This window comes from Pinus tabuliformis, chromosome 9 (genome assembly GCF_031772625.1).
Source record: "Pinus tabuliformis cultivar Carrire ecotype Pingquan chromosome 9, CPIR1, whole genome shotgun sequence".
NCBI lineage: Eukaryota > Viridiplantae > Streptophyta > Pinopsida > Pinales > Pinaceae > Pinus > Pinus tabuliformis.
Genome location: NC_142307.1, coordinates 1010913514 through 1010938538, shown reverse-complemented (window position 1 = coordinate 1010938538; position 25025 = coordinate 1010913514). Strand labels below are relative to the sequence as shown.

General features: G+C 41.4%; 1 protein-coding gene across 1 annotated transcript in view; it reads left to right on the top strand.

Annotated features, from left to right (window-relative positions):
* Window positions 1-3368: 3368 nt before the first annotated feature.
* LOC149152141 (chaperone protein dnaJ GFA2, mitochondrial-like) overlaps window positions 3369-25025 on the top strand; it is a 240918-nt gene continuing 219261 nt past the window's right edge. Inside the window, exons 1-6 of the mRNA XM_089439251.1 lie at window positions 3369-3705; window positions 4116-4212; window positions 17150-17221; window positions 17334-17425; window positions 17756-17839; window positions 17958-17996. Coding sequence (XP_089295377.1) covers window positions 3607-3705; window positions 4116-4212; window positions 17150-17221; window positions 17334-17425; window positions 17756-17839; window positions 17958-17996 — 483 coding nt within the window. The 5' untranslated portion in view covers window positions 3369-3606. The remainder of the gene's footprint in view (window positions 3706-4115; window positions 4213-17149; window positions 17222-17333; window positions 17426-17755; window positions 17840-17957; window positions 17997-25025) is intronic.

Here is a 25025-nt window from a genome sequence, read left to right as displayed (position 1 = left end):
CACAGTCCGGAAGTACCCCACTTATGATAAAGAGATGTATTCCATTGTACAGGCCTGCCGACAATGGAAGCATTACATTTTGGGGAAGGAAACGGTCATCCACACAGACCACCGACCTCTGCAGTTCATACAGACCCAAGGGAAATTGCAGAATGATCGCCATCAGAAGTGGTCTACATACCTGCAACAGTTTCACTTGAATATCAAGTATAAAAAGGGCAGCACCAATAATGTTGCAGATTGCCTCAGTCGACCACCGATCATGGCACTAACCACCGTGCTCAACTCTTGCGGGCACGAGACTTCTGATTGGCCACTTCTCTACAAAAGCGACCCAGAATTCGGCCACACATACCAGACACTCTTGGAGGGTCGGCAGGTTGCAGATTTTCACCTCCAGGATGCCCTATTATGCCACCTCGGTCACCTCTGTGTTCCTTCAAGCGAGCGTGCCAAGATGATTTGGGAAGCACACTACAGTCGGGCTGCTGGGCATTTCGGGGTCGAGAAAACAGTGGCAGTACTGCAAAACTATTTCTATTGGCCGAATCTTCGACAGGATGTTGGGAAGTACATCCGATCATGTACTGCCTGTGCAATTGCCAAACCGACCATTAAGAAGCAAGGCCTCTATACCCCGTTACCTACCCCTAGTCGACCTTGGGAATCCATCTCCATGGATTACATGTCAGGCCTTCCTTCCACTAAGCATGGAAATGACTGTGTTTTTGTGGTCGTCGACAGGTTCTCAAAGTTGGCCATTATGATGGCCTGCAGGAAGAATATCACAGCAGAAGCCACTGCTAAACTCTTCTTTGAACGAGTGTGGGTGCACTTTGGGATCCTGCAGTCTATCATCTCAGATCGGGACAGTCGGTTTCTCAGCACCTTTTGGTCCAGTCTCTGGTCAATGCTGGACACCAAACTCACGAAGTCCACAGCCTTCCATCCTCAAACTGATGGCCAGACGGAGGTTGTCAATAGGATGATTGTGCACATTCTGCGCATGTATAACTCAAAGCATCCACGCACATGGGACGAGAGCCTCCCCTACGTTCAGCACAGCTACAACCGAGCTCTTCACAGCTCCACTGGCCATAGCCCTTTTCAGGTGGGTTTGGGATTCCAGCCACTATGCCCCATTGATGTGGCCATGCCACTTGCAGCTACTCACATGAATTCAGCTCATGTCCAGTCCGAAACAGATAAGGCCACCAACTTCATTGAGCGAATCCAACATATTCGCCAGCAGGTCCATGACATTCTTGAGAAATCAAATGCCAAGTACAAGCAGCGACATGATCAACATCGGGTGCCACACAAGTTTTAGGTGGGCGACAAAGTCTGGTTGCATTTGCAAAAGGAACGCCTTACTGGAGCCTATCGGAAATTGAGACCACTCCGATATGGTCCTTACACCATTACTAAGGCTATGGGAGACAATGCATTTGAGCTCAGCATTCCCCCATTCCTTGGCCTGCACCCAGTATTTAATGTGGACCGCCTTCGGCCATACTTTCCACCATTGCTAGATACATCCGACATTGCAGAACAACTCAAACCCACAGAATTAAATCCAGATTGCATGGAACAAGCTGCAACTGATCGGATCATGGACACACAGATCAAGAACACTCGCCAACCGAATATCCAACTGTATCGAGTTGTCAAAGCGGGCCAACTCCTTCAGCAGGGCAAGTGGCTCACCAGGGAACAAGTTCAGCAGAAGTTTCCTCATCTCATGGAGGAGCTCAACGCAATGGGGACCATTGCTTCCTAAGGGGGGAGGAATGATCCAGGTGGATATTGGTGGCCACCTGCCAAGTCCACCTGGACCCCCACCATTGTCTTTCTCAGCATTTTCAGTTTCCTTAATTGTAGCACAACTTACTATTTTTAGCAGTTTTTCGGGTCCTGAACTTCCGGAGCCGTTTTGAGGCCCTAAACGACGTTTTTTGGGAAATCTGGGGGCAACATGGGTCCATGGACCGATGTTGCCCTTCCCAAAGTGGTAGTGCTCAGATAGATCTTTCTAATGAGCTATTGTACGCGTCAAACGGAGATCGTATGCCAAAGTTACGACCCCGGGAAGTTGATGTACCAATTTACCCAAACGGGGCCCACAGTTTGGCGTTTCATCTCCTAGGGTTAGGTTTTGGAATGTTAAGGGTTGTCCATTGTTTCTCAACAATAAATAGGCCTTCGAGCCTCATTGTAACACAGTTCAGAGGCATGTAGCCATCACATCTCTTCTCAGAGATAAGCTACCATCGCCCTAGCTAGTTTATTGCCATTTCTGTTTGTAAGCATATTTCAGTATTTTCCATTAATGAAATGAAGTATTATTTCCGCTGCATATTTGTGTATATGGTTATCTCTGTAATTTGTTGCGTTCCTGTTTAAATCCGGATCATCCACAAACGTACTTGGGATAAGGAGCTAGGAAGAAAGAAAAACTACTATATTGAAGTGTTTAATCCCACTCATAATCATCAACCAAAAGCATACATAGAGGCCAATATCTCTTGGAGAGCCAAAATTCTTATTACTCAGTTAAAGACTAATTCTCATCAACTCCGTTGTGAAACAGGGCGCTGGAAAAGGCCAAAGGAAGTGTGGGAGGAAATGGTATGTATTTTTTGTTCTTCCGGAAAAGTGGAAAGAGAAAAACATTTCATTTTAGATTGGAAGGCCTTCAAAGACAACAAGGAAAGTTATGCAGATATGCTGGTAGCAAGCTCTTGGGATACTCTATTTAGCGAGGGGTTTGTCGAGAAGCTGGGAGCATTTATTGTGAAGCTTCACAGAAAAATGGCTGAATACATCAAGTAGATGAAGAAGTAATCTGTCCCATAGGCTATCTTTAGCCTCATAGACATTAAAGTAATTTCTTTCTTTCTTAATGCTATACCTAAAATAATTAAATTATAATTAGTTATAAGCCAATTTTCTATGTTATTTCACCCCAACGAAATAAAAATTATTAAATAACTATAATTGCCCTTTTTTTTTTTTAATCAAACATATTTTTGCATCTTCCGTAACACTTACTAATATTGATAACTATAATATAAATCATGAGAACTTCATAAACTACCTCCATCTTCGATAACTAAATTAATTGTTTTAAATATTCTGAAATTAATTCTTCTAAACTATCCTTCGCACATGCATCTTAAAATTGTTTCTACCGTGTAAACCCTATTTTTCTAAAACCATCTTTAATATGGATTACCCCTATTTTTCTAAAACCATCTTTAACATGGATCACCAAAATTAGTCATAAAACTCCAATTTTTTTTAAAACCCCGTTTAACACGGATTACCAAAATTAGTCATAAAACCTCTCTAGGGTACCATGGAAAACCAAAATCATATTTAAGTAAATATAAAAGTAGCAAACGCAAAGAGCAGGGGCAGTGGCAAGTAGCAGGTGCTGCCGAGAAGGTATCATCATCTATTGCTGCAGGCACTGGAAATTAACACCGACAGCTATACTATACAAAGGACGAGGTACTTGTACCTGAAAGCTCATGGAAGATTGCTGCCTTTAGATCTGTAAAACTCTGCAAAATAAACAGCTGCAGAGTGTCGGGGCTCGTTCAAATGGCACGTTCAAGTGGCATTAGGCATGTCTTGCGTTTTACAAGAGGAGCACGTAACAATTCTGTCGGACGCCGAAGCAGGGCCGAAACACCAGAACTGGTAAACGTTACCTAAATTTCGTTCAGTAGTTGATTTCACTAAATGCAAATGGTCTTACGTGAGGGCTAGGGCTACTTCGCAGAGAAAGATATATCTGAATGCATTTTTATTTTGCTTTCACGCCAAAATTCAAAAGCTGGAATGGTTGAAGTAAAAAAAAAGGTTGTCACGATGCCAATTAATGGTCGGTCAATAAAACTTATCTGTTGTTATTCCTCACAAAGCTTCAAGTTCCCAAGTAACATGTTTGCCCTTCGGCGGACTGTCTCGTCTGTTTCATGTTACATATGCACGTTTACAAGTATTGCTTAACATGGTAGCTTAAATGGTCATGAACATATGTTCGGAGGCCTTGTAGTCTGTATGTCTCTATTGTGATTATTGATTGTTTGCTGTTGTTGTTGTTTCAGAAGTCTTCATTCCAAGCAAATCTACACGTTCCTGCGTTTGGAATCTGTTCCTTTGCTGGGCAGTTTAAAGACTCCTTTTTTCAGCACTCTATCTCAGGTTTGGCTTATTTTGTCCTCCAAACTTAAATTTAGAAGTCTATGTGAAATTAAATCGTATCCTTATGTGTCAAAAACAGAGAACTAAGTCGTCTTGAGTTTCCCTTGGTGATTTCCAACTTGGTTATTAGCTGTGTAGGCGTTTTTTTTAGTTTTAGGGTTTCTATTTTGTAGAGGAATGAATTGATTATCAGAATTCAGAAATAACATCAGGAGGAATAAGCTTCAAGGGTTAGTTGAATTGGTCGAGTCCCTGTAGTTAAAGCACCTCTGCTATTGAGAGGTCAGGGGTTCAATTCTCCCGACACTCCCGGGGCTCTGTGGTTGCGCTGGCAGGAAGTGATCCCTTCCAGTGGATTTGCCCAGAACAAATATTCCGTGGATGTAGTGGTCACCAATCTCCGGGATCCATGAACCACATAAAAGAAAAGAAAAAGAAAGAAAGGAAAAGAAAGAAAGAAAATTAAAAAAAGATATAAATTCTTATATTGAAAGGAAAGATTAGAATTTCTCAAAAGGGATACAACCATTTTTACTGCTCGCAAGATTGACATATCACTTCAGCTTCTCAGTTGTCACCTTCACCAGCTATGTGTTAAGCCTTTACATTACGCGCACACACAGATGTGTCATACACTTATCTATCTAGAATAATGTATGACATTGTTTATTATATTCTGTTAGTGAATTCTCTCGGTTTCATTCATGTTATGATCATTGGTTGACACTGATACTTTCCAACCCACTAACCAGTAGACAGCCTTAACATTCAGCTCTATTCAGAAGTCTATGGTGTAATGTATCCTGCAAAATGAATGGGAATGTATATAAATGGCTATCATAAAAAGCTGGATTTAGAAGTTTGAGCAGAGCCAATTTGCTGCTTATGTCACACGCCTATATAAAGTAAAGTACTCTACTACATCACAAGCCCATTTCGTCAATAAAGCTTTTTCCCAGGGCTATCTATAATTGTCTTATTTATCACTTATCAATCACTCACTTAATATAAGTGGTCTAAGTATATAAAAATGATCTTTACATATTGGGCTATGTATAGCCCATGTAACTCAAGGACTAACAAAGATAAGAAGTATATGCATCACGTCCATAAGTCTTCTAGTCACTGAGTATGTTAGGGACATAACACTAGTAACAATGACGAGGCCAAAAACCTGGACACAAGGATGCCTTTCCCTCTATATACGAATTTACAATGAAGCCCACAAACGTGGTTTAGAGGCAGTGACTCTCAACCATTGTTGCACGACTCGTACTTGAAAAATACTTGACTGGCATATCACTTACTGACTCAGGAAGACTTGGGAATAGACTCGGGAAAGACTCGACAAATAGCAAAAAACTAAAAACTTTCTCATTTTTTGGCATAAAAGATAAATTAATGGCATTTCCAACACATACAAGTTATAAAACCATGGTTTACACAAGGATTCATGACATCATCTCATAAAATATGATCATATAACTTAAAACAATTGATATTTGTATTCAAAATTTTTAAAAGCAGATTGAAAAATGATTACATAAACAAATTCACATGTAGCAACTTGCGAGTTCTCCATGAGTCATAATATAATTAGAAAACCAAATATAAACAATGTCTCCATGTGCAATGTCATGTCTCATGCATCAGCATGAGGACGCCTAGAATAAATCCTCGAGGAACTAGTGTCGACATTAGTGGGTTGAAACAACAACTGTGAGGCAGGTGTGTTTGGAGTTTCCATTTGAGAAAATGGTAGACCAGAGGGACCCTGTTTCTCCTCATCAAGCCAACACAAATCATCAATAGGCAACTCCTCCACAACCCATTTGGACTCTAGATTAATGTCATCCAATACAATTGGATCTAAATCCTTTGCATGCATTTGTTTAGTGAGCAATCGAAGGTTGTAATTGTTGGAAATACTGAGAGGGGGGTGAATCAGTATATGTGATGTTCCTACTTAGCAATTTTGCTAAGTAGTCACAATTTTGCACAATTTTGAGTTTTGCTTAGGGGAGGACTTATGAAAAAGTGCGCTAGGAGGACCCCACTTGCAATTTTTGGCTAAGGGAGGCTCCAACATAGGAGAAGGGAGACAAATCGAAAAATTAGTGGATGGTGGGGGCCAATCCAAGAGGAATACACACCCCTTGGAGTAACACACACTTTTGGAGGGAGAAAGACAAGAGGGGGTCGATGCATGGGACCCACATGGAGAGTTAGGAGCTCAATGATAAATAGGACGAGCATGCATCATTTTGGGGCTTTTTATCATTTGACAAACACTCTCTTGTACGCTTGCGCTGTTGAGCCAAGTCTATGAAGTGCTGTTCAACACACGAGATTATGAGGGGGGATCTCACCTCCTTCTTCGGTGGACTTCAAGTGCCACCTTAGAGGAGCCATTGCTACACTCGGGAGTTGTTCCGGGAGATACTACAGGGAAATTCAAGCTATTCTTGGAACAAATTGGGCGCAAAAAGGGGCCACGCATTCTTGTGGCAAGATAGCATAAGGGTAGAGCTGGTTCCAGGTTTTTAGGAGCACATTTCCTTGGCATTTACCAACGTTTTTGTAGTGGTTTGGTGGGCTGATTGGGTGTCCATCCTTCAGGTTGAATTCTTTCTTTTTGGGCATGTGTAGAGGTGGTCTCACTGGGCCTGCGGAGTCCACTTGAGGAGTGTACTTGTTGTGGGAAGCTTGACTGGGGGCTTAACGCTGAGTTTTGCCAGGGGTCCTAAGGAGAATTGTTGGAGGGATTTCTCAGCATTTTGGGGGTCTTGGGCAATAGATTCACACGGGGGTGCGAATACCCAACTAGAGGAGGAACTTGCACTTTTTGGGGGTATTTTCGGGAGGTTGGAATGAGGCCAAACCCCTTTTGGGTCTTTGTGGGTTTGGTGAGGAGAGCCCATGGTTAATTTTGTAGAATTTTCTGAGCACTCTAAAGGGGCCAAACTCTAGTTCCTTTCCAGTGAGCAGCAACAAAATTTTGGGCCAACATAGGACTTGAAGAAGTAACTTCCCATCATCTGGGTAACACATTGTATCACCTGGGACTTGTCTAGATTGCTTTTGCAAGCCTAGGTGCACCTACTCTATACATCTTTGTACTCTCCTTGATATATTAATAAAATGGCTCAACTTGGCGCAGTTTTTGGCAAATTTATGGGTGTCTAATTGCATGTTTGATTTTTTGTGTTGCATATGGTGATTGTGCTTGATTATCACTGTTAAATTCCTAGTAGGAATATTACAGTGGTATCAGAGCACCGGTCTTGGCTCAACCATGGGGGAAATCTTCTATGACCACAGAAGAAAAACATAACATTGCCTACAAGAGGCATAGATACAGAAGTCAGGAGAGGGAGTTAGAGATCACACCTAATATTGAGACCCTAGAACAAGAGGTAGTGGAAGCAAACATGGTGGAACCAATGAGCAAAGAGGAGGCAATGTTCAATAGCCTCTTGAAGGCTTTGAATGACTTGGCAAAAGAGCAGAAAGAAATGCTGGAGGAGATTAAGCAACAAAACTGTGACAAGAGTGTCCACCGAGATTTTGTGTTCGGGGAGACCTCTGGGGCTTCCCACTAGTACGACCACCATTCTCCCTTGACTCACCCACATGCTTTCATTGGGCCAACCAGAACCACATTGCCCACATTTTTACCTTAAGGAGCTGGTGAGCAGCCTGGGCAGGACGAGATGCCCATGGGAGAGTATTTCCGGGAGTGGCTGTCGATGGGAGAGGAGTTTCGAGCTGCACTAAGTTTCCGGGATTTCTGCCAGCTCAAGTAGAATGATAAGGGCAAGGGTGTAGGAGGTTCAGGCACACAGAACTCGAAGTTGCAGCGTACTATTGGGGGGATGTATCTCCCCACATTTGATGGTTCGTCCAAGTGCACGACTAGGGCATGAGTGGAGAAGTTTTCAGCTTAGCTGGATGACTAAGGTGGAAGCCAATAAAATGGCTACCTTGCATTTGGAGGGGGAGGCACACGATTGGTGGTTCCATGGGTTGACCATGCTGGGGCATGCGAACGTGACTTCCTATGAGGATTTCACCCGAAGGGTTGTGGAGCGTTTTGACAAGAGGGATCCGGAGGCACACTCCAGAGAGCTGACCTCGCTCAAGCAGACAAGCAACCCCAAGCATTACATAGCAGAGTTCTTGAGGGTGTCTGTGATGGTGCCAGATTTATCAGATGCCAGGAGGGTCTACACCTTTGTGGAGGGTTTGGTTGAGCCCTTACGTGGGCTAGTGAGGGCAAGCAGGCCCACCACTCTACAGGAGGGAGTGAATCACACGGGATTTGTAGGACGCAATTCCCAAGACTAGGGCACTAGTTCCACCACGAGCTCCTTTCCCACAGAGGGGCTGAGACACTAGACCCCCACCGCAGAGAGATGTTCAGGGGTGTGGGCAGTTGGACGATGAGACCAGGAGAGACCTCTTAGGAGGAAGTTGTGCTTCACTTGCCATGGGCATAGGTGTACCAAGGGCAAGGCCCATTATATAGAGGTGTTTTCTGACAGCGAGTCAGAGGATGGTGTAGAGCAGGAGGATGATGTAGGAGGTGGTGAGTTGCAGACCATTGGAGGTAGTGGAGGAGGAGGAGCACCACCCCCACTTGATGGAGACCTATTTAAACCCACTTCGGGGGTCATTGCTTCATTGAGGGGAGTTCCCAAGTATCTCACGTTGAGGATCAAGGGCATGGTGCAGGGACAACGTGTAATAGTCTTTGTGGGCAGTGGGGCAACCCATAACTTTATTGATGTACAAATGGTGGAGCGGAGAGGTGTACAGACTGAGAGCTTTGAGGGGATTTCAGTCCTGGTGCTGGGAGACAAGACTATGTAGTGCACCAGGGATGTCCCTAGATTGACAGTGACTATGGGGAATTACTCTATGACCGATGACTTCTTTGTGGTCGATGTTCCGAACACCAACATAGTCATGAGTGTCTAGTGGCTCTACTCCTTGGGATAAGTCGCTGTAGACTGGAGGAAATTGGAGATGGATTTCATGGGGTCAAATGGAAAGCTGGTGTTGTTGAGAGGGATGCATTCATACCCACCACAACAGTGTCAACACATCGCATGGAGGCCAATTTACGACATGGGGGCATAGAGTGGGCAATGGAGCTCAGGATTATAGAGGCAGGGACTCAGACACGACCAGTACACCCAGACATCCAGGAGATATTAGACAGGTACCCAACAATTTTAGAGACATTCCTCCAGGCAGGCCACCTGATAGGGGATTTGAGCACACGATTGAGTTAGAGGAGGGTGTGCATGTCATGATCACCACTTCATACCGACATCCCAAGGCTTACCGGGATGAGATTGAGTGTGCCATACATGAGTTGTTGGCCTTGGACACATTAGGCCCAGTTCGAGTCCCTTCGCTTCTTTAGTTGTGTTGGTGAAGAAGGATGGGACCCTTCACTATTGGGTCTTGAATAAGAAGACATTGATGAACCAGTACCTGATCCCGTGCATAGATGAGCTGATGGACGAACTTAGAGGAGCTAAATACTTCTCTAAGATTGATTTGTCCTTGAGCTACCACCAGATCAGACTTCGGGAGCCGGACATCCTGAAGATAGCTTTTTGATGCGATAATGGGCACTTTGAGTTCTTGGTGATGCCCTTTGGGCTAACCAATGCCCCAACTAATTTCCAGTCTTGCATGAACCACATGTTCCGCAAGTAGCTTCACAGGTTTATGCTGGTGTTCTTTGATGACACCCTGATTTATAACAAGACTTGGGAGGAGCACTTGAGGCATTTGGAGGTGCTTCGTATCCTTGAGGAGCAATAGTTATATGCCAAGGTGTCCAAATGTGAGTTTGGACTAACGAAGATGCTATACCTTGGTCACGTGATTGGGGAAGATGGAGTGCGAGTGCACCAAGAGAAGATCAGGGCCATACTGGATGGCCCACCCAAGAGTGTGACTGAGCTATGTGGATTTTTGGGCATTTACACCTATTACAGGAAGTTCGTGAACGAGTTTTCACAGCTGGCAACACCCCTCACTAATCTGACCAAGAAAGGTGCATTCGAGTGCACTGATGTAGCGCAGGAGGCCTTTGAGCGCCTCAAGAGGGTCATGAACAGTTGCCTAGTGTGAGCGCTGCCTGATTTCATGCAGCGTTTTGTTTTGGAGTGTGATGCATTCGGTGAGGGCATTTGGGATGTTTTGTTGCAGGGTGGGCACCCCATAATGTTTGAGAGTCAGAAACTCCTTAGTCATGAGAGGTTCTATTCTATATATGACAAGGAGATGTTGGCCATCATGCATGCGTTGGCAAAATTTCGACAGTATTTAGTGGGCAACAGGTTCAGGGTGAAAACTGATCACAACAATCTTTAGTTCTTTTTGGAGCAGAGAGAGCTCAATGAGAGCAACAAAAGTGGGTCAACAAGATCCAGGCCTATGATTTTGATATAAAGTATGTCAAGGGCAAGCATAATATAGTAGCTGATGCTTTATCTAAGAGGCCCGCAACATTATCCCTTATGAGTATCTGCCAAGATTGGAGGGCACAGTTGCTGGTGGAGTACCCTAAGGACAAGCAGGTTTGCGATATCTTAGATGGCACCCATGCGGATGACAAGTACTAGGTGATGAATGAGGTGATTTATTACAAGGGGAGGATCTATTTGGTACCTGGTTCACAGTTGAGGGAGAGGATCATGCAAGTTGCGCATAACTTTCCACTAGCAGGATATTAGGGGTTCCTCAAGACTGAGCCATCTGGGAGCGTTTCACATGGAGGGGCCTCAAGGGGGATGTTCCGAGGCACGTGTAGGAGTGTGATACTTGCTAGAGGAACAAGGGGGAACAAACACACCCCACAGGTTTATTGCAACCCCTCCCTATTCTTGAGAGGAAATGGGAGAGTATATCTATGGACTTTATTACAGGGTTTCTAGTAGTACAAGGGCGGGATTGCTTATATGTGGTGGTCGACTGACTGACCAAGTATGCCCATTTTTTTGCCATACCTTCCTTGTCATCACTTCCACATGTGGCCGAGTTGTTGTTCAGGCTGCATGGTCTCCCCAAGACCATAGTGAGTGACAAAGGTAACAAATTTATGGGGGGATTCTGGCAGGAGTTGTTTCAGTCAGTGGGGACAAAGCTCACACCCAGCAACAACTACCACCCACAAACCAATGGTCAGACCAAGATCGTGAACAAGTGGTTGGAGGGGTACTTGCCAACTACGTGACCGGAGAGCAACACACATCGGTGAAGTGGCTTCACCTTAGAGAGTACTGCTACAACAACACGTTCCACATGTTGATAAGTATGCCTCCATTTCATGCTCTATATGGTTATGATGATTTGACATTTGCTAATTTGGTGTTTGGAGACAGTAGGGCCCCAGGGGCCAAAGATTGGGTACAAGAGAGCCAAGACATCCCTAGGGCTCTCAAGGATAATTTATAGACAACACAAAATTAGCAAAAAATGTATGCAGACAGGCACAAGGTTGAGAGGCATTTTGAGGTTGGGGACTTAGTCTTTTTGAGGTTCCAACCATAAAGGTAGTCCGCTTGAAGTAGAAGGGAGCTGAGAAGCTCAAACCACGTTTCTATGGGCCTTACAGGGTGACTAGGCGAGTTGGAGAGGTGGCCTATGAGTTGGACCTCCCACCTGGGAGCAAGGTGCACAATGTATTTCATGTCTCATACTTGAAAAAGGCCTTGGGATAACAGGTGACAACAACAACTGATCTACCCCCTTTGGATGACGAGGGGCATTTGGTGTTAGGTTTCGAAGGCCATCTTGGAGGCGAGAGAGAGAGCTCATAAACAAGACTATTCGGGAGTTTATAATGAAGTGGAAAGATTTTCCCGTTGAGGATGCTACTTGTGAATGGGAACAGGTACTCCAACACCCATCACTACAGTTGCTTGTGGACAGGCAACATCTAGGTGGGGAGGACTGTGATGTTCCTACTTAGTAGTTTTGCTAAGTAGTCACAATTTTGCACAATTTTGAGTTTTGCTTCGGAGGACTTGGGAAAAAGTGGGTTAGGAGGACCCCACATGCAATTTTTGGCTAAGGGAGGCTCCAACATAAGAGAAGGGACACAAATTGAAAATTTAGTGGATGGTGGGGGCCACCCCAAGAGGTATACAAACCCCTTGGAGTAACATGCACTTTTGGAGGGAGAAAGACAAGAGGTGGTCAATGCATGGATCCACATGGAGAGAAAGTAGCTCAATGATAAATAGGAGGAGCATGCATCATTTTGGGGCTTTTGATCATTTGACAAACAAACTCTCTTGTACGCTTGAGCTGTTGAACCAAATCTATGAAGTGTTGTTCAACACATGAGATTTCTGAGGGGAGATCTCACCTCCTTCTTCGGTGGACTTTGATAATGGGACAACCAGCTGCTTGAAGGACTCCCCTTCACAATGTCATGAACTTCATTTCGTTATCTAGGAGTCTTCATGTTTGGGACTTCTACATAGGGCACCAACCATCCATCACTTTCATCCATGAGTTAGCCATGTCATCATCAGAAAGTGATCCATTAATCCATATATGGCCTTCCTTCATGCCATGCTGCTTTTTTCATGCCATGTTTACTTAAGGATCTTTCATCCTACTACATGTGCATCGGTCGTGGAAGACATCATAGATCTTCCCTTGGCAGCCCTGCATAAACCCATCCATATATTCAAAAATAAAGGAATGAACATTAAAATCAATATTACCTTTGTGATGGTCTTTCATCATGATATCTTTTAGTTTGCATCAACAACCTACATACATATCGACGCATCTCCCCCAAAAATATATATTATCAAGGGTATCTTTCTTTTTCAGACTCCATCAGAGTCTTCATATCTTTCATGGAGATATCCTAGTCAAATCTTCTTGGTCTTTCGGATGTTTATTGCTTTTATTATGGTTGCATATTCCATGATCTCTTCCTTCCTTTCTTCACATGTAACATTCCCAGGAGCTTCCAATCAGAGTTCCTCAATTGTTATCAACCACCTCATACTTCATATGAGGACATATTATGTTGATTTCATCTAGTGAATGTGTGACCTATGCATTCTTGCATCCCCTTGAGGGAGGAGATCCTTTCTTTTGATCATGCTCTTAAGATAGAGCATTGGTTCATGATATCTGCAACCATATGACATGACTTCCACAATATCAAATGTAAGCATACATACCTCATTTTCCGTTTGGGTCATCCAGACTTCCTGTAGCAGTTTCCTTGATTGAAAGAGCTTCAATCCCTTGATTTGCTTCACTTTTATGTCATCATACCATCATCCCATCATCCCATGAATTCCACAAGTTTGGAATTCTTGATGAAACACTTGCTTCCCCTCATGATCGGTGAACCTTTCAATGAAGATTCCATCAGAGAATCTTGAGGATCTAAAGTATCCCCATCAACAGATGTTTCCTTTTGACAGATGTATGATGAACCTTGTACTAGATGACCTTGCCACTTGTGTTTTCAATGAGATTCCCAAGAGCTATATCCTTGACTTCCATAGATTCTAACCATATTTCATGCTTCTCTATGATGATGTCTCGAGCTCTTGCTTTCAATGCTTCTATGATGCCTTGATGCATCCCATTATTTTACTTAGTGAATCATGATAGCCATATCTTACAACAAAAGACTTAGGAACTTGAAAAGAACTTATGTGAGGAAGACTATCTCAATAGTGGAGATCTCTTACTTCCTCTTTCTTGGACTTCTTCTTTTTAACTTCCTCCACTTCTTCGGTGATATGGGCTTCTTCTCTATCTCTCTTGTTATTTCCCTTCTTTAACTTGGGACAATATTTCCTGTAATGCCCATATTCTTTACATCCATAACATTGAATCTTAGCTATGTTCTTATTTCCTTTCTGAGGTCCAAATTTCCCTTTCCTTCCAGCAAATGTTTGAATCTTCTCATTTGATTCTTCAACACTTTTTGCTCTCAACCTGTCTTCTTCTATCTCGCATAGAGACCACAAGTTGTTGAATGGGATAACTTTCTTTTCCTCATAGGTATTTGATACGAGGTTATCTTGTTCATCAGTTACTGCATTTAGAACAATGGAGATCATTTCTTTATCTGATATCATCTCCTCCAGATCTTGAAGTTGAGATCTTATTTGAGATGCTTTTGAGAGACATGAGGATATCCCTTCATCCTTTGATACCTGCAATTTGTGTAGATCAAATCTAAGTGATATGATCTCTCTTATGGCACTTTCAAAGAATAGTTCTACCAGGTTATCATATATCTCTTTAGATGTCTGCAGCTCTGCTATGTAGAGAATGAGGGGATCTTTGATAGACTCCATAAGAATCTCTTGAGCCCTTAGATCCCTTTCCATGTATTTAGATAGTGCTCGTTCTTTGGATGGTTTGGAGACCTTTCCATTGACATGATCAATAACTTCGTTTTCTTCGAGGACTACATCTATCCTCCTTTTCCATGCAAGGAAGTTCGACGATTCAACCAGAATATAGATCTCCTTGCAAAATGAAGTCATTTTTGCTAGATTAGATTATAGAAGAAACAATACTTACTTGTCAAGTGAAGATAAAATCTTCAACTTGATCCTTTTGATGAATATTGATGAAGATGTCTTAATGCTTCTTGGATGATCTTCTTCAATGTTAAGGACCTTGATTTGAAGATCTCTTCAACTTGGCCTTCTTTCGTTGATGATGATCCCAAGACTTCTTTGTAGACTCCTTCTTTGATCTAGGGTTATAATTCTTCCTTTGTAGATCTTGTCTTAAAGATGATTTTTTCTTTGATGCCTTCCTTGAGATTTGATCCTTGAGTGCGCCTTGATAAAATGCCCTTCCTTGACTTAGTCACCTTAGCTCTGAAACCATGTTGAGAAATCTAGGGCATCAAGATTAAGTGATTTCTTTGAGAGATAGCTGCTTGTGAATGATTTTTACTTCTTTTAGATTGGGATTTTCTTTTACTTAGGTTATTAGTGTACTTCTTCATCAAACAGCTACCAATGCATAAACCATAAAGAGACAAGAGACACAGAATATAGGCTATCAGCCAGGGCCAAAACCTCTCGCTCATTGAGAGGAAAACCCGAACAAATTCTTATTATAGAGATTCCAATTGACGAATACTAAGACCAGGACCCTTGACCTATCTGCCACTCCAAGACCAAGCCACAAACCTTCCTTGATGAGATCCTTCTTGAAACAACCTTGTAGCACTTTCCTCCTACAGTCAACGCAAGTCAAACTCTGTACTTCTGGAATTTTCGGTCTCTTCCACAGATCTGCAACTCTCGTCCTATCTGTACCCCTCCAATTTACGCGTGTGGGCTGTTTGGAGATAACTCTCTTCTTCGCTTGAATCAGAGACTTAATCTTGTGACTTTGGCTAGCATGTATGCTGGTATGAGGACCTTCTTCTTGACTCTTTGCTGACTGTAAACCCTACTGCAGACCCCTTAATATCAGTCACATGTGTGAGTACAAATAACCAAATGGCAAAAACAGTGCCAAACTAGTTCGTATTTCCTTCGTTCTTCCCATGCTGGATGAGAGGCTACTAATTCTCTTTCTCGCACTTTCTGTTGTACTGGAAATCCAAAACCAAAAATGTGTGTCTAGAATGGAATCCGAGATGCCAATAAATAGTTGTTTCCCAGCATAATGAGCTGACATGAGTGCAGGTGAGACGACATGTCCATTAAGTAGGTTATGTACTCCATTTTGTAGCCGACTTCAAGTAGAGTTTTTGTGCTTGGTCTTGGAGGGCATACCTACTTATTAAATGACTCATACAATATGTAACATGCCCAAGAAGGGTCCTTCATACATGACATTGACTCAATTTGACTTTATGACCAATCCTAAGGACTCACAATGGGAGTCATACTAAAAATAAAATTCCTTGCTCATGAAACCCATGAGACAAGCATTACAATAATACTTTTATTTTTCTTCTTTTAATCAATTACATAAAATCGCAATTACACATGTCATTATGAAGACCGAATCTAGTTACTTTTCAACAGTTTGGGGGTCAGACTGGCCGGTTCCACTGGTTCCGATAACATTGCTCAGGACCATGAAAAATATTAAAAATATAGACTTTTTAGAAAAATAAATGTATGTTTGCATTAAACATTAAAGATTATATTGAATAGGATGGGAACAACCAATTGTCAAAACATAACCAATGCCCCAATACCAAATATGATCAAATTTCAATCATTGAGATTGATTCATATGATTTATCTATCATGAATGTCAGATACAAGAGTCCATTTAAAATCTAAATCCATATGACAAAATATGGAGTACTGCTTAATAGTGAATATAAGATCCCCTGAAATCTGCCTTTATAGACTTGCTGGTGAGTCTACTTGGGGCTGGCTTGGCGAGTCTCACACAGCAGAACAATTTTTGATCAAGTCCGAGTTTTTGCTTGCTGGGCCATGTTGACCAAGTCAACCCAGGTTGGATGGTTTTTTCAAATACCTGGCTGACTGGGTTGACTCGACTTACTAGGTTGGTGGGTCATTCAGACATCGCAAGCCTACCTGGACTTGGTTGAGTCTGGGAACTATGAGTGTCACTCAATGTAGGCAATCTACTTCCCTATCCTCAATCAGCTTTGGCCTCCTTTAAGTGACACATGGTTATATGTGTTCTTGATTTCTTGTTGAGTTTCCATTCCTTTTTCTATCTGTAAATTAATTGGTTATGCGAGCCCTATAATTTGATATGCCATTTGAATTTTGAAATGCCTGGACTTTTGTGACTGCTATGCATATTGTACCTTTGGCTGTGCTTTCCTGGAGCTTACCTTTTATACAAAGCATTGAGATTCTAACTTCGTTATAATTTTTACAGTTTATATGAGTTTCATTATTATTTCTTGCAGGTTATGGAAGGGCTGTTCTGTGTAGCAAAATATTTGGATTTGGATCAGTTAAGAGGAGATTTCATGCCACAGGTACAATATTTCATTTCCTGTTGAACAGGATGCAGGTGAAGTTTGGAGCAAACAAAGAACAACTTACAAAGGAGTCCTTTTAAGCATTTGTTACTATTTTTGCTTTCTGCAGGCACCCTGGGCATGGCTGCAAGAGACCTGTACGATATTCTTGGAATAAGTAAGGATGCAGGTCAAGGAGAAATCAAGAAGGCCTACTATGCAGTATGTTATGCCAGTGCACAAAACAATACTCTTTTAGCTAGATGAATACGGAAAATTTTACTTGGTTATGCTTTTATTAAGTAACGTAGGAGAATATTCATGGAGTCTTGCTATGCCTGCACTTTCATAGCAGCTTAAACTAGTTTACCAAAGAATTGAAAGGTTCTTTAACTTTGAACTTCTTGGCTTTTCCGTGAGAGATATGGCTTCACAGCATTTGGTTTCCCTGCCATAAACCTTGCAGGTGGTTTGTTGCTTGAGTTCCTTTATGAATGCAACTGTTTTCTGATTACGGAGTAGTTATTTTTTGTTTTCAATTTGAATTTGTAGCTTGCTAAGAAGCATCATCCCGATGTAAATAAAGCGGATCCAGATGCAGAGAAAAAATTTCAGGAAATTCAACATGCTTATGAGGTAAGGTGTTAGCTATTAACAAGAAGAAATCCATTTGTTTTATGAAAAAAGTTCAATAATGCATTAACACTAACAGCTTATGTCTGTGACTGAAATGTTGGCATGGCTTCTAAACCAGGTATTGAAAGATGATGAAAAACGATCACTATATGACAGGGTAAAGTTCTCAGCACGACTGGAACAGTTGCTTGACTATTCTTGCATAGTTGTGTCCTATTTTTTGGTTTGTAAAAGACTATTGCATTCACTCATGGTACAAAACAATTTTACAAAACTGGGGCTTGAAAATCTCATTCCCCAGTGAGTTTGGGCATGCTGTGGTTGCTAATGCATTGATTTTCAGGGCCATTCCTTATACTGGCTATATACAAAATTTCATGTTTAGAAAATCTGTATGAAATATTCTTTTATAGGACGCAAAATAGTGTCTTCTCTTGGCTAGGTTATATATAGTTATACAGATTTTGCCATTGTATATGGGTTAGTGTTATTTAGCTGCTTCATGCTGTTCATAAGCTATAGATTTTCTCTGTTAATAAAATTTAAAGTTGATTTCTCTCTTAAAAAATTGTGCTAGTCTGTGTGAATTTATTTGATTTGTAGAGTTTACGAGTAGTACTATGGTATTAGGACAGTGTATGGTGAAATGAACTATCCACGAGTTGTGTTGTGGTTGTACATACCAGAAGTGTACTTGCCTTTTGGATAAACTAAAGAGGTATTGAAAGTTGAAACTGAGATTATAAAGCATATTTTAAAGACAACTACACTGAAGCAAAAGAAACCATAACTCTGAAACTTCATCCTCACCTTCACTCTTATAACAGTTAAAGGATGGTCTGATATGTGTTCCTGTTTACTCATAGCTGCCTTGCACCCCGAGAGTTCCTATGGCTTGTGTGTTCAAAGACAGAATGGATCCTGGAGGTCTTTTATGCATTACGAGGACCATAAATGTATAACTGTAGCATTGTTCCCCTTGAGATGCCATTCAGGCAGAGGTCCCTTAGCATTGGATCTTGCTGTGTTGCTAGCGCAAAGATACTTATTATTGAAATCAGTGGCCGCTATCATTGTCTGTTCAAAGACTCCAATGGAACCTTGAGGACTTTCATGCATTACAATTCATGAGGACCACAGAGATATAACTATAGCATTGTTCCCCTTGAGATGCTCCATTCAGGCTGAGGTCCCTTAGCATTGATCTTGCTCTATTGCTAGTGCCAGGCTACACACTTCATGCTTTTAGCCTTTGGATGGTCCTGATTCCTGAATGCTAGAGGCCTTGAGACCAAATCTCTTTCACCCGTTCAGTCAGACAATGCAAACTACTTAGTGCTCAATCAATGGATGGTAGTAATCTCATTACCAGCTTCATCTTGGCTTTGGATGCCAGGAAAGTTACATGATCAATGCACAATGCATTCCTGGTTTTGGGCTTCCTTCTGGTTGGTGTCCATATAATACTCGTGGCTTCTGATGGCCTGGATTTATGACTTTATCTTCTGTTCTTTTTCTTTTTCCCCTTTTACATCTGTTCAGGCACACCAAATATGTTTTTATTTTTGATTTTTTCTTTTTACTTTATTGGTTTTGGATGTTTTCTGGCAATGCTCCCATCATTTTACGTGCACTTTTTGCAGTCCCATTGGCCATGTTTGTGTTGAGAAATCAATGTGCTAGTAGATTAGGGTTGATTCCTCTTACTTGATAATTACTTGTGAATGTTAGTTGGCTTTTATGTCTTTTATTATGTCTTCTTCATCAAGCAATTACCAAAAATATAAAGTGCATGAAGATCACAAAAGACACAAAACACAAAGATGTAGGCTCCAAGACAAGGCAAAACCCCACAAGGGCGAAACCGAAACAATTTCTCATCTTATAGAATCAGATCAAAGTGAGATATCCAAGACCCAAAAACAAGACCAAGACCTCCACATAGACCCAAGTCATTCCTCCTTCAAAACTCCTCCAACCAAGTCAAAGCCAACACAAGTAAATGCTGGTCAAACCTTGTCAAATCTGGTCAAGCAAGGAAATTCAGACCTGCAACTTCGCAGAGTTGCCCCAACACCTTTGCATGTGTAAACAGTGACAAGCCAAAAACCACCGAATTCTCTCTCCTTTGACTTCTCTCTCCCTTGACTTCACTATTCGTCTTGTATTTGGCACAGAAATCGATGTGTGAGTTGGGTGAGCAAATGAGGTCAAAATGTCTTGTTTATATAGCTGTCCATGAGGTCGAAAAGACGCCTCTTCTAGGCTGACTTGTCCAGGCAGGGACGACTTGGTCTTGTGGGAGACAAAATGACTGTTTTGATTCAAAATAAATGTTTTCTTTCTTACAAATAGTCCAAATGGGACTTTTACACATAACAAATTTTATTTTTGACTCAATAAACCCTAGAAGCATGAAGAACATGCTTTGACTAGAATAATAATAATAATAATAATAAAAAAAATCTTTTTTCTTCTTTTTGTTTTTACATGAAATACATATTGATAGAACTACAATGATAATTATGAAGTCCGAACCTAGTTACATTTTCAACACTCCCTTTTAACTAGGGAGCTATTCATAATAACACAACAGGATACCAGGATACTCTCAAATTGAAATATTCTCATAAGAAGAGTTCGGATTGATAAGTATCATTATCATCATAACCACCAACATTGTCAAACATAGCAAGGCCTTGACTAACAAGCTCTATCTCTCCGCTAGATCAGAGCACAATGCTGGGAGGCATACATTTGGACACCTCCACTGCCTCTCTCTAGGCACATACTCCATCCGGATGTTCACTAGGCATGACCTCACGGGACTATTCTTATCTTGGATTCCCAATCCTCGAAGAATATTGGTCCTCAGGACTACTCTTATCTTGGATACCCTATCCTCAAAGAGTATCGGTCCTCGGGACTACTCCTATCTTGGATACCATTCCTCAAGGAGTATCAGTCCCATATGCTTATCCAATCCTCCATTCTCCCTACCAGTGCCTTCACTAGGCTTACGACTGTTAGTCCTAACCATAGTGCATGACACAAGGAGAATACGGTGGCCATCCTCACTCCCTCTCAACTTGGGACGAAATATCCACAAGTCTAAGCTTGTCTCTCAAATACTCAAGCTTTTTGTTAGGAAGAGACTTTGTTAATATGTTAGCTACTTGTTCGTCAGTGGAGATGTACTATAGCTTCACGACCCCATCTTGCACCAAACTTCAGATGTAGTGGTACTTATTATTGATGTGCTTCGTCCTAGCATGGAAAACTGGGTCCTCTGTCAACCTTATGCAGCTTTGGTTATCACAACTTATGATGGTAGGGTCCAAAGGTCCTTCAAACAAATCTGCAAGCAACTTCTGGAGCCAAACAACTTCTCGACCAACTTCACTAGTTGCTATATATTCGGCTTCAACACTACTCAATGCAACTGAATCTTGTTTTCTGCTCATCCATGAAATCATAGAGGATCCCAAACTAAAACATCCACCTGTAGTACTCTTTCCATCTGCATCACTGCTTGCCTAATCTGAATCTGTGTAGCCCAATAATTGAATCTCGTTACCTCCAATGTATCTTAGACAATGATGTATAGTCCCATGAAGATATCTCAAAATATGTTTAGCTCCTATTCAATGATCATGCCTTGGCTCCATCTGATATTGGCTATAAGAGTATTCGCTGCAAAACATATATCTAGCAGGGTGTTCACAAGGTACATCAAGGAGCCAATCAACTGTCGATAGGATGTAGAATCAACAGGGCTTGAATCTGAATTCCTTAACTTATTCAAATTTGTAATCATGGGAGTTGTCATCGGTTTGCTGTCCATCATACCAAATTTCTACAAAATCTTGATCACATATTTTCCTTGACCAAGATTGATCTCACTAGGTTTCTGCCATACTTCTAGTCCCAAGTAGTAGTGCATTAGTCCAAGGTCCTTCATATCAAATTCAGTTGCTAGTTGCTTCTTGCATTCTTGAATACGATGCTCCACACTTGTTATTAGTAAGTCATACACGTAGAGTAGTATGTGTTGGAGAATGCAGTGGGGCAACTATTAATTCAATTTCTCCTTGATCCTTAATATTTTCTTGTGAACTTTATTTATCTTCTTGTGTTTCTTTATTAGATCTTTTCATCAAACAAATATCAAGAGCAAAACAATTTAGACAATGGACAGAAATTAGGGTCCAAGCCAGGGCAAAACCCCTCCAAGGGGAAATCCCAGAAAAATCTCCTCTCTTCGTATAGAATCTGCTTCAAATGAGAAAACCAAGACTCAAACCTCATGATCAAAGCCTCCTTCAGTACCAAGTTAGTGCTCCAAGAAGACCTTTTAATTAGGTCAAAGTCAAACCAAGTCAACGAGAGACAAACCTTTTCAAAACTGCACCAAACTCAGAATTTCAGACTTGCAGTAGTCCTGCAACTTTGGCCCTTGCAGCAGCACAACTACTTCGAATGTGTGAGAGAAAACTAGGGCAAAACTTTGATTTTTCTTCCTTCCAACTTTTGTTTCCTCCTTCCTTGCCTTTCTTGACCTTCTTCTTGAAATTTGCACTTCAGATTGAACTACTTGATTGTAGATTGAATTGGTGAGCAAATGAGGTCGAACAACTTTTATTTATACTCTTTTGTGTGGGTCGAATAGCCTCGTCTGGGTTGACTTGTCTCTACCAGGGCTAACTTTTGCTAGGAGGCTTATTTTGACTTCTTTTACTTCAAATTAATTCTTTGACAAAGTACATCCTTCCCAGAGGGGTTTTATAATCATGATGTTGACTCTCTTGACTCTTGACAATAAATCCTATGACCTAACCAACCCTAAAAGCATGAAGAACATGCTTTTAGATAGAAGACCATCAATAAGAAGCATGAAAACCATGCTTTAAAATAATAATTTTTCTTCTTTTTCTTATTACATAAGATATATGTATTGACATGAGTACAATGACAATTATGAAGACCGAAACTAGTTACATTTCCAATTGTATGATCATGAGTTCATTCTTTACCACTTTGATATAGAGATTGGGATTTGCAGAACTTTTGATGAAACCAAGTCCTAGTAGATATTCATCCATTCTAGCATACCATGTTCTAAGGGCTTGCTTCAAGCCATATAGAGCCTTCTTCAACCTGCAAATAAGTGTTTCCTTGCCATGAACTTCGAATCCTTGGGTTGCTCAATGTAGACTTCTACATCAATCATTCCATTCAGAAAGGCTATTTTTATGTCCATTTGAATAATGTTCCATCCTATAGTAGCTGCAATAGAAAAGACTCAAAGAGTGACCTAATGGTTGTATATTTGGCCGTGGAGCAAAAGTTTCATTATAGACTATTCCTTCCTTTTGAGAGAATTCTCTTGCCACAGATCTTGCTTTATACTTGTCAATGCTTCCATCAACTGCATGCTTGATTTTGTACACCCATTTGAATGTTACAATTGATTTGTCTTTAGGTCTAGGTGTTGAAGGAAAGTGTAACTAGGTTCGGTCTCATAAATGTACTTTTGATATTTGTATTTAGTCAAGAAAAGATATATTATTTTATAATATATGTCAATGAGTTTCTTGCTCATTGAAGTAGGTCTAGCACATGTCAAAGTGCTATAGGTAAGTCAAATAGTCAAAAGAAAATATTGAAGGCCTTAAGGGCATGTTACACCATGTATAAATATATAAGTCAAAGGGATAACCTCCAAGCAAAGTCAAGTCTACTCCTATGCAATGGCACCACCAAGAAGCTCCTTTAGGCATGCTACACCAACATGAAAACTATCCGAAGTCTGCTCAACAAATCAACATCCAAACAACCCTCAAAGTCGGCCTACAAACAATCAATCAAGGTGGCCTACAAGTCGGCCTACAAACAATCAATCAAGGTGGCCTACAAGTCGGCCTAAATGGAGGGACAGTCCTATATTTATAGAGGCTGTCCACTCCAAATACAACACACTACTAAAGCTCTGAAATCTGCAAGAAAAAGAGAGGACAAGAAGATCGAAGGAAGCAGAGGTAAAGGGTCTACTAGGGCAGCGAAGTAAGGAGGAAGAACAACAAAGATTGAGGGATTGTTTCTAGGGCATACACAGTCACACGTGCGAGGAAATGAAGGACAGTCTACGACTATGACAGCAGTGAGATATGCAGGCAAGTTAAGATGAAGTAAGAAGGGCCACACCAAGGACAATCAAATGAAGCTAAGATGATCAAAGGAGAATCAGGATGAGGTGTGTATGCATTAAATTTTAGTCATGTTATCATTTGTATATTATTGAGTCATGGATAGTTCTATAACATGATCAATCATGGAAGAATCTCTTTCACCAAGAACATGCTCGAAGGCATGTACCACAATGCAATGAAGGTCAACAAAAGAATATGCTCACATAGGGAGTATAAGATTGCTGACTAAGAATCAAATGAAGAAAGAGATCAAGCATGTGGAAGAACACCATGATCATCGAGAATCACTATCTGACAAGATACTTTGGAGATATCTCCCGAAAGAAGGCAGGACAACTTTGATAAAGGAAGAAAGGACCCTTGACACCCTTGAAGGCCTTGTAGATATAAAAGGTGTAGATAACTGATTCTACTCTACGAAGATGTGGTGATGAAGAAACCATCCAACAAAAAGCAATGTTGAAGCAATATTAGGATGAAGTCATGATGGGCTACTAGGTCGAAGCATGTAAACAAGAAAGTACAACGAAGCATCCATGAGAAGAATATTCCGACGCATGGACAAGATGACAAAAGAGTAGCCAAGATGACAAGAAAACTTGATTGATGACAAGAAAGCCACTTTCCTTGAAGGAAGCAATGACATGACAAACCAGGGAGGAAAGTGATTGATGGATGGTGCCCTACCTAGAAGAAGTTCGAACAAAGACTTCATGACATCAAGAAAGGAAGAAGACGGAGCAGTTGAAGGACCCACGAAGAAGAAGTTGCTGATGAAGGAAAGAGTCCCCAGTTAAGAGGGAGCTCTGACAGGTCCCTGGTCAAGAGGGATTTTTGGATCACCCTTGATTACAAAGGAGTGACAATTGTGTTTTCCATTTCATGGGTCATGTATTAGACCAGGAATAACCACCGTAAGTCTAGATGAAGGCCATGAATGGAAATGCAGACACAAGATAGACACAACATTCTTGTCT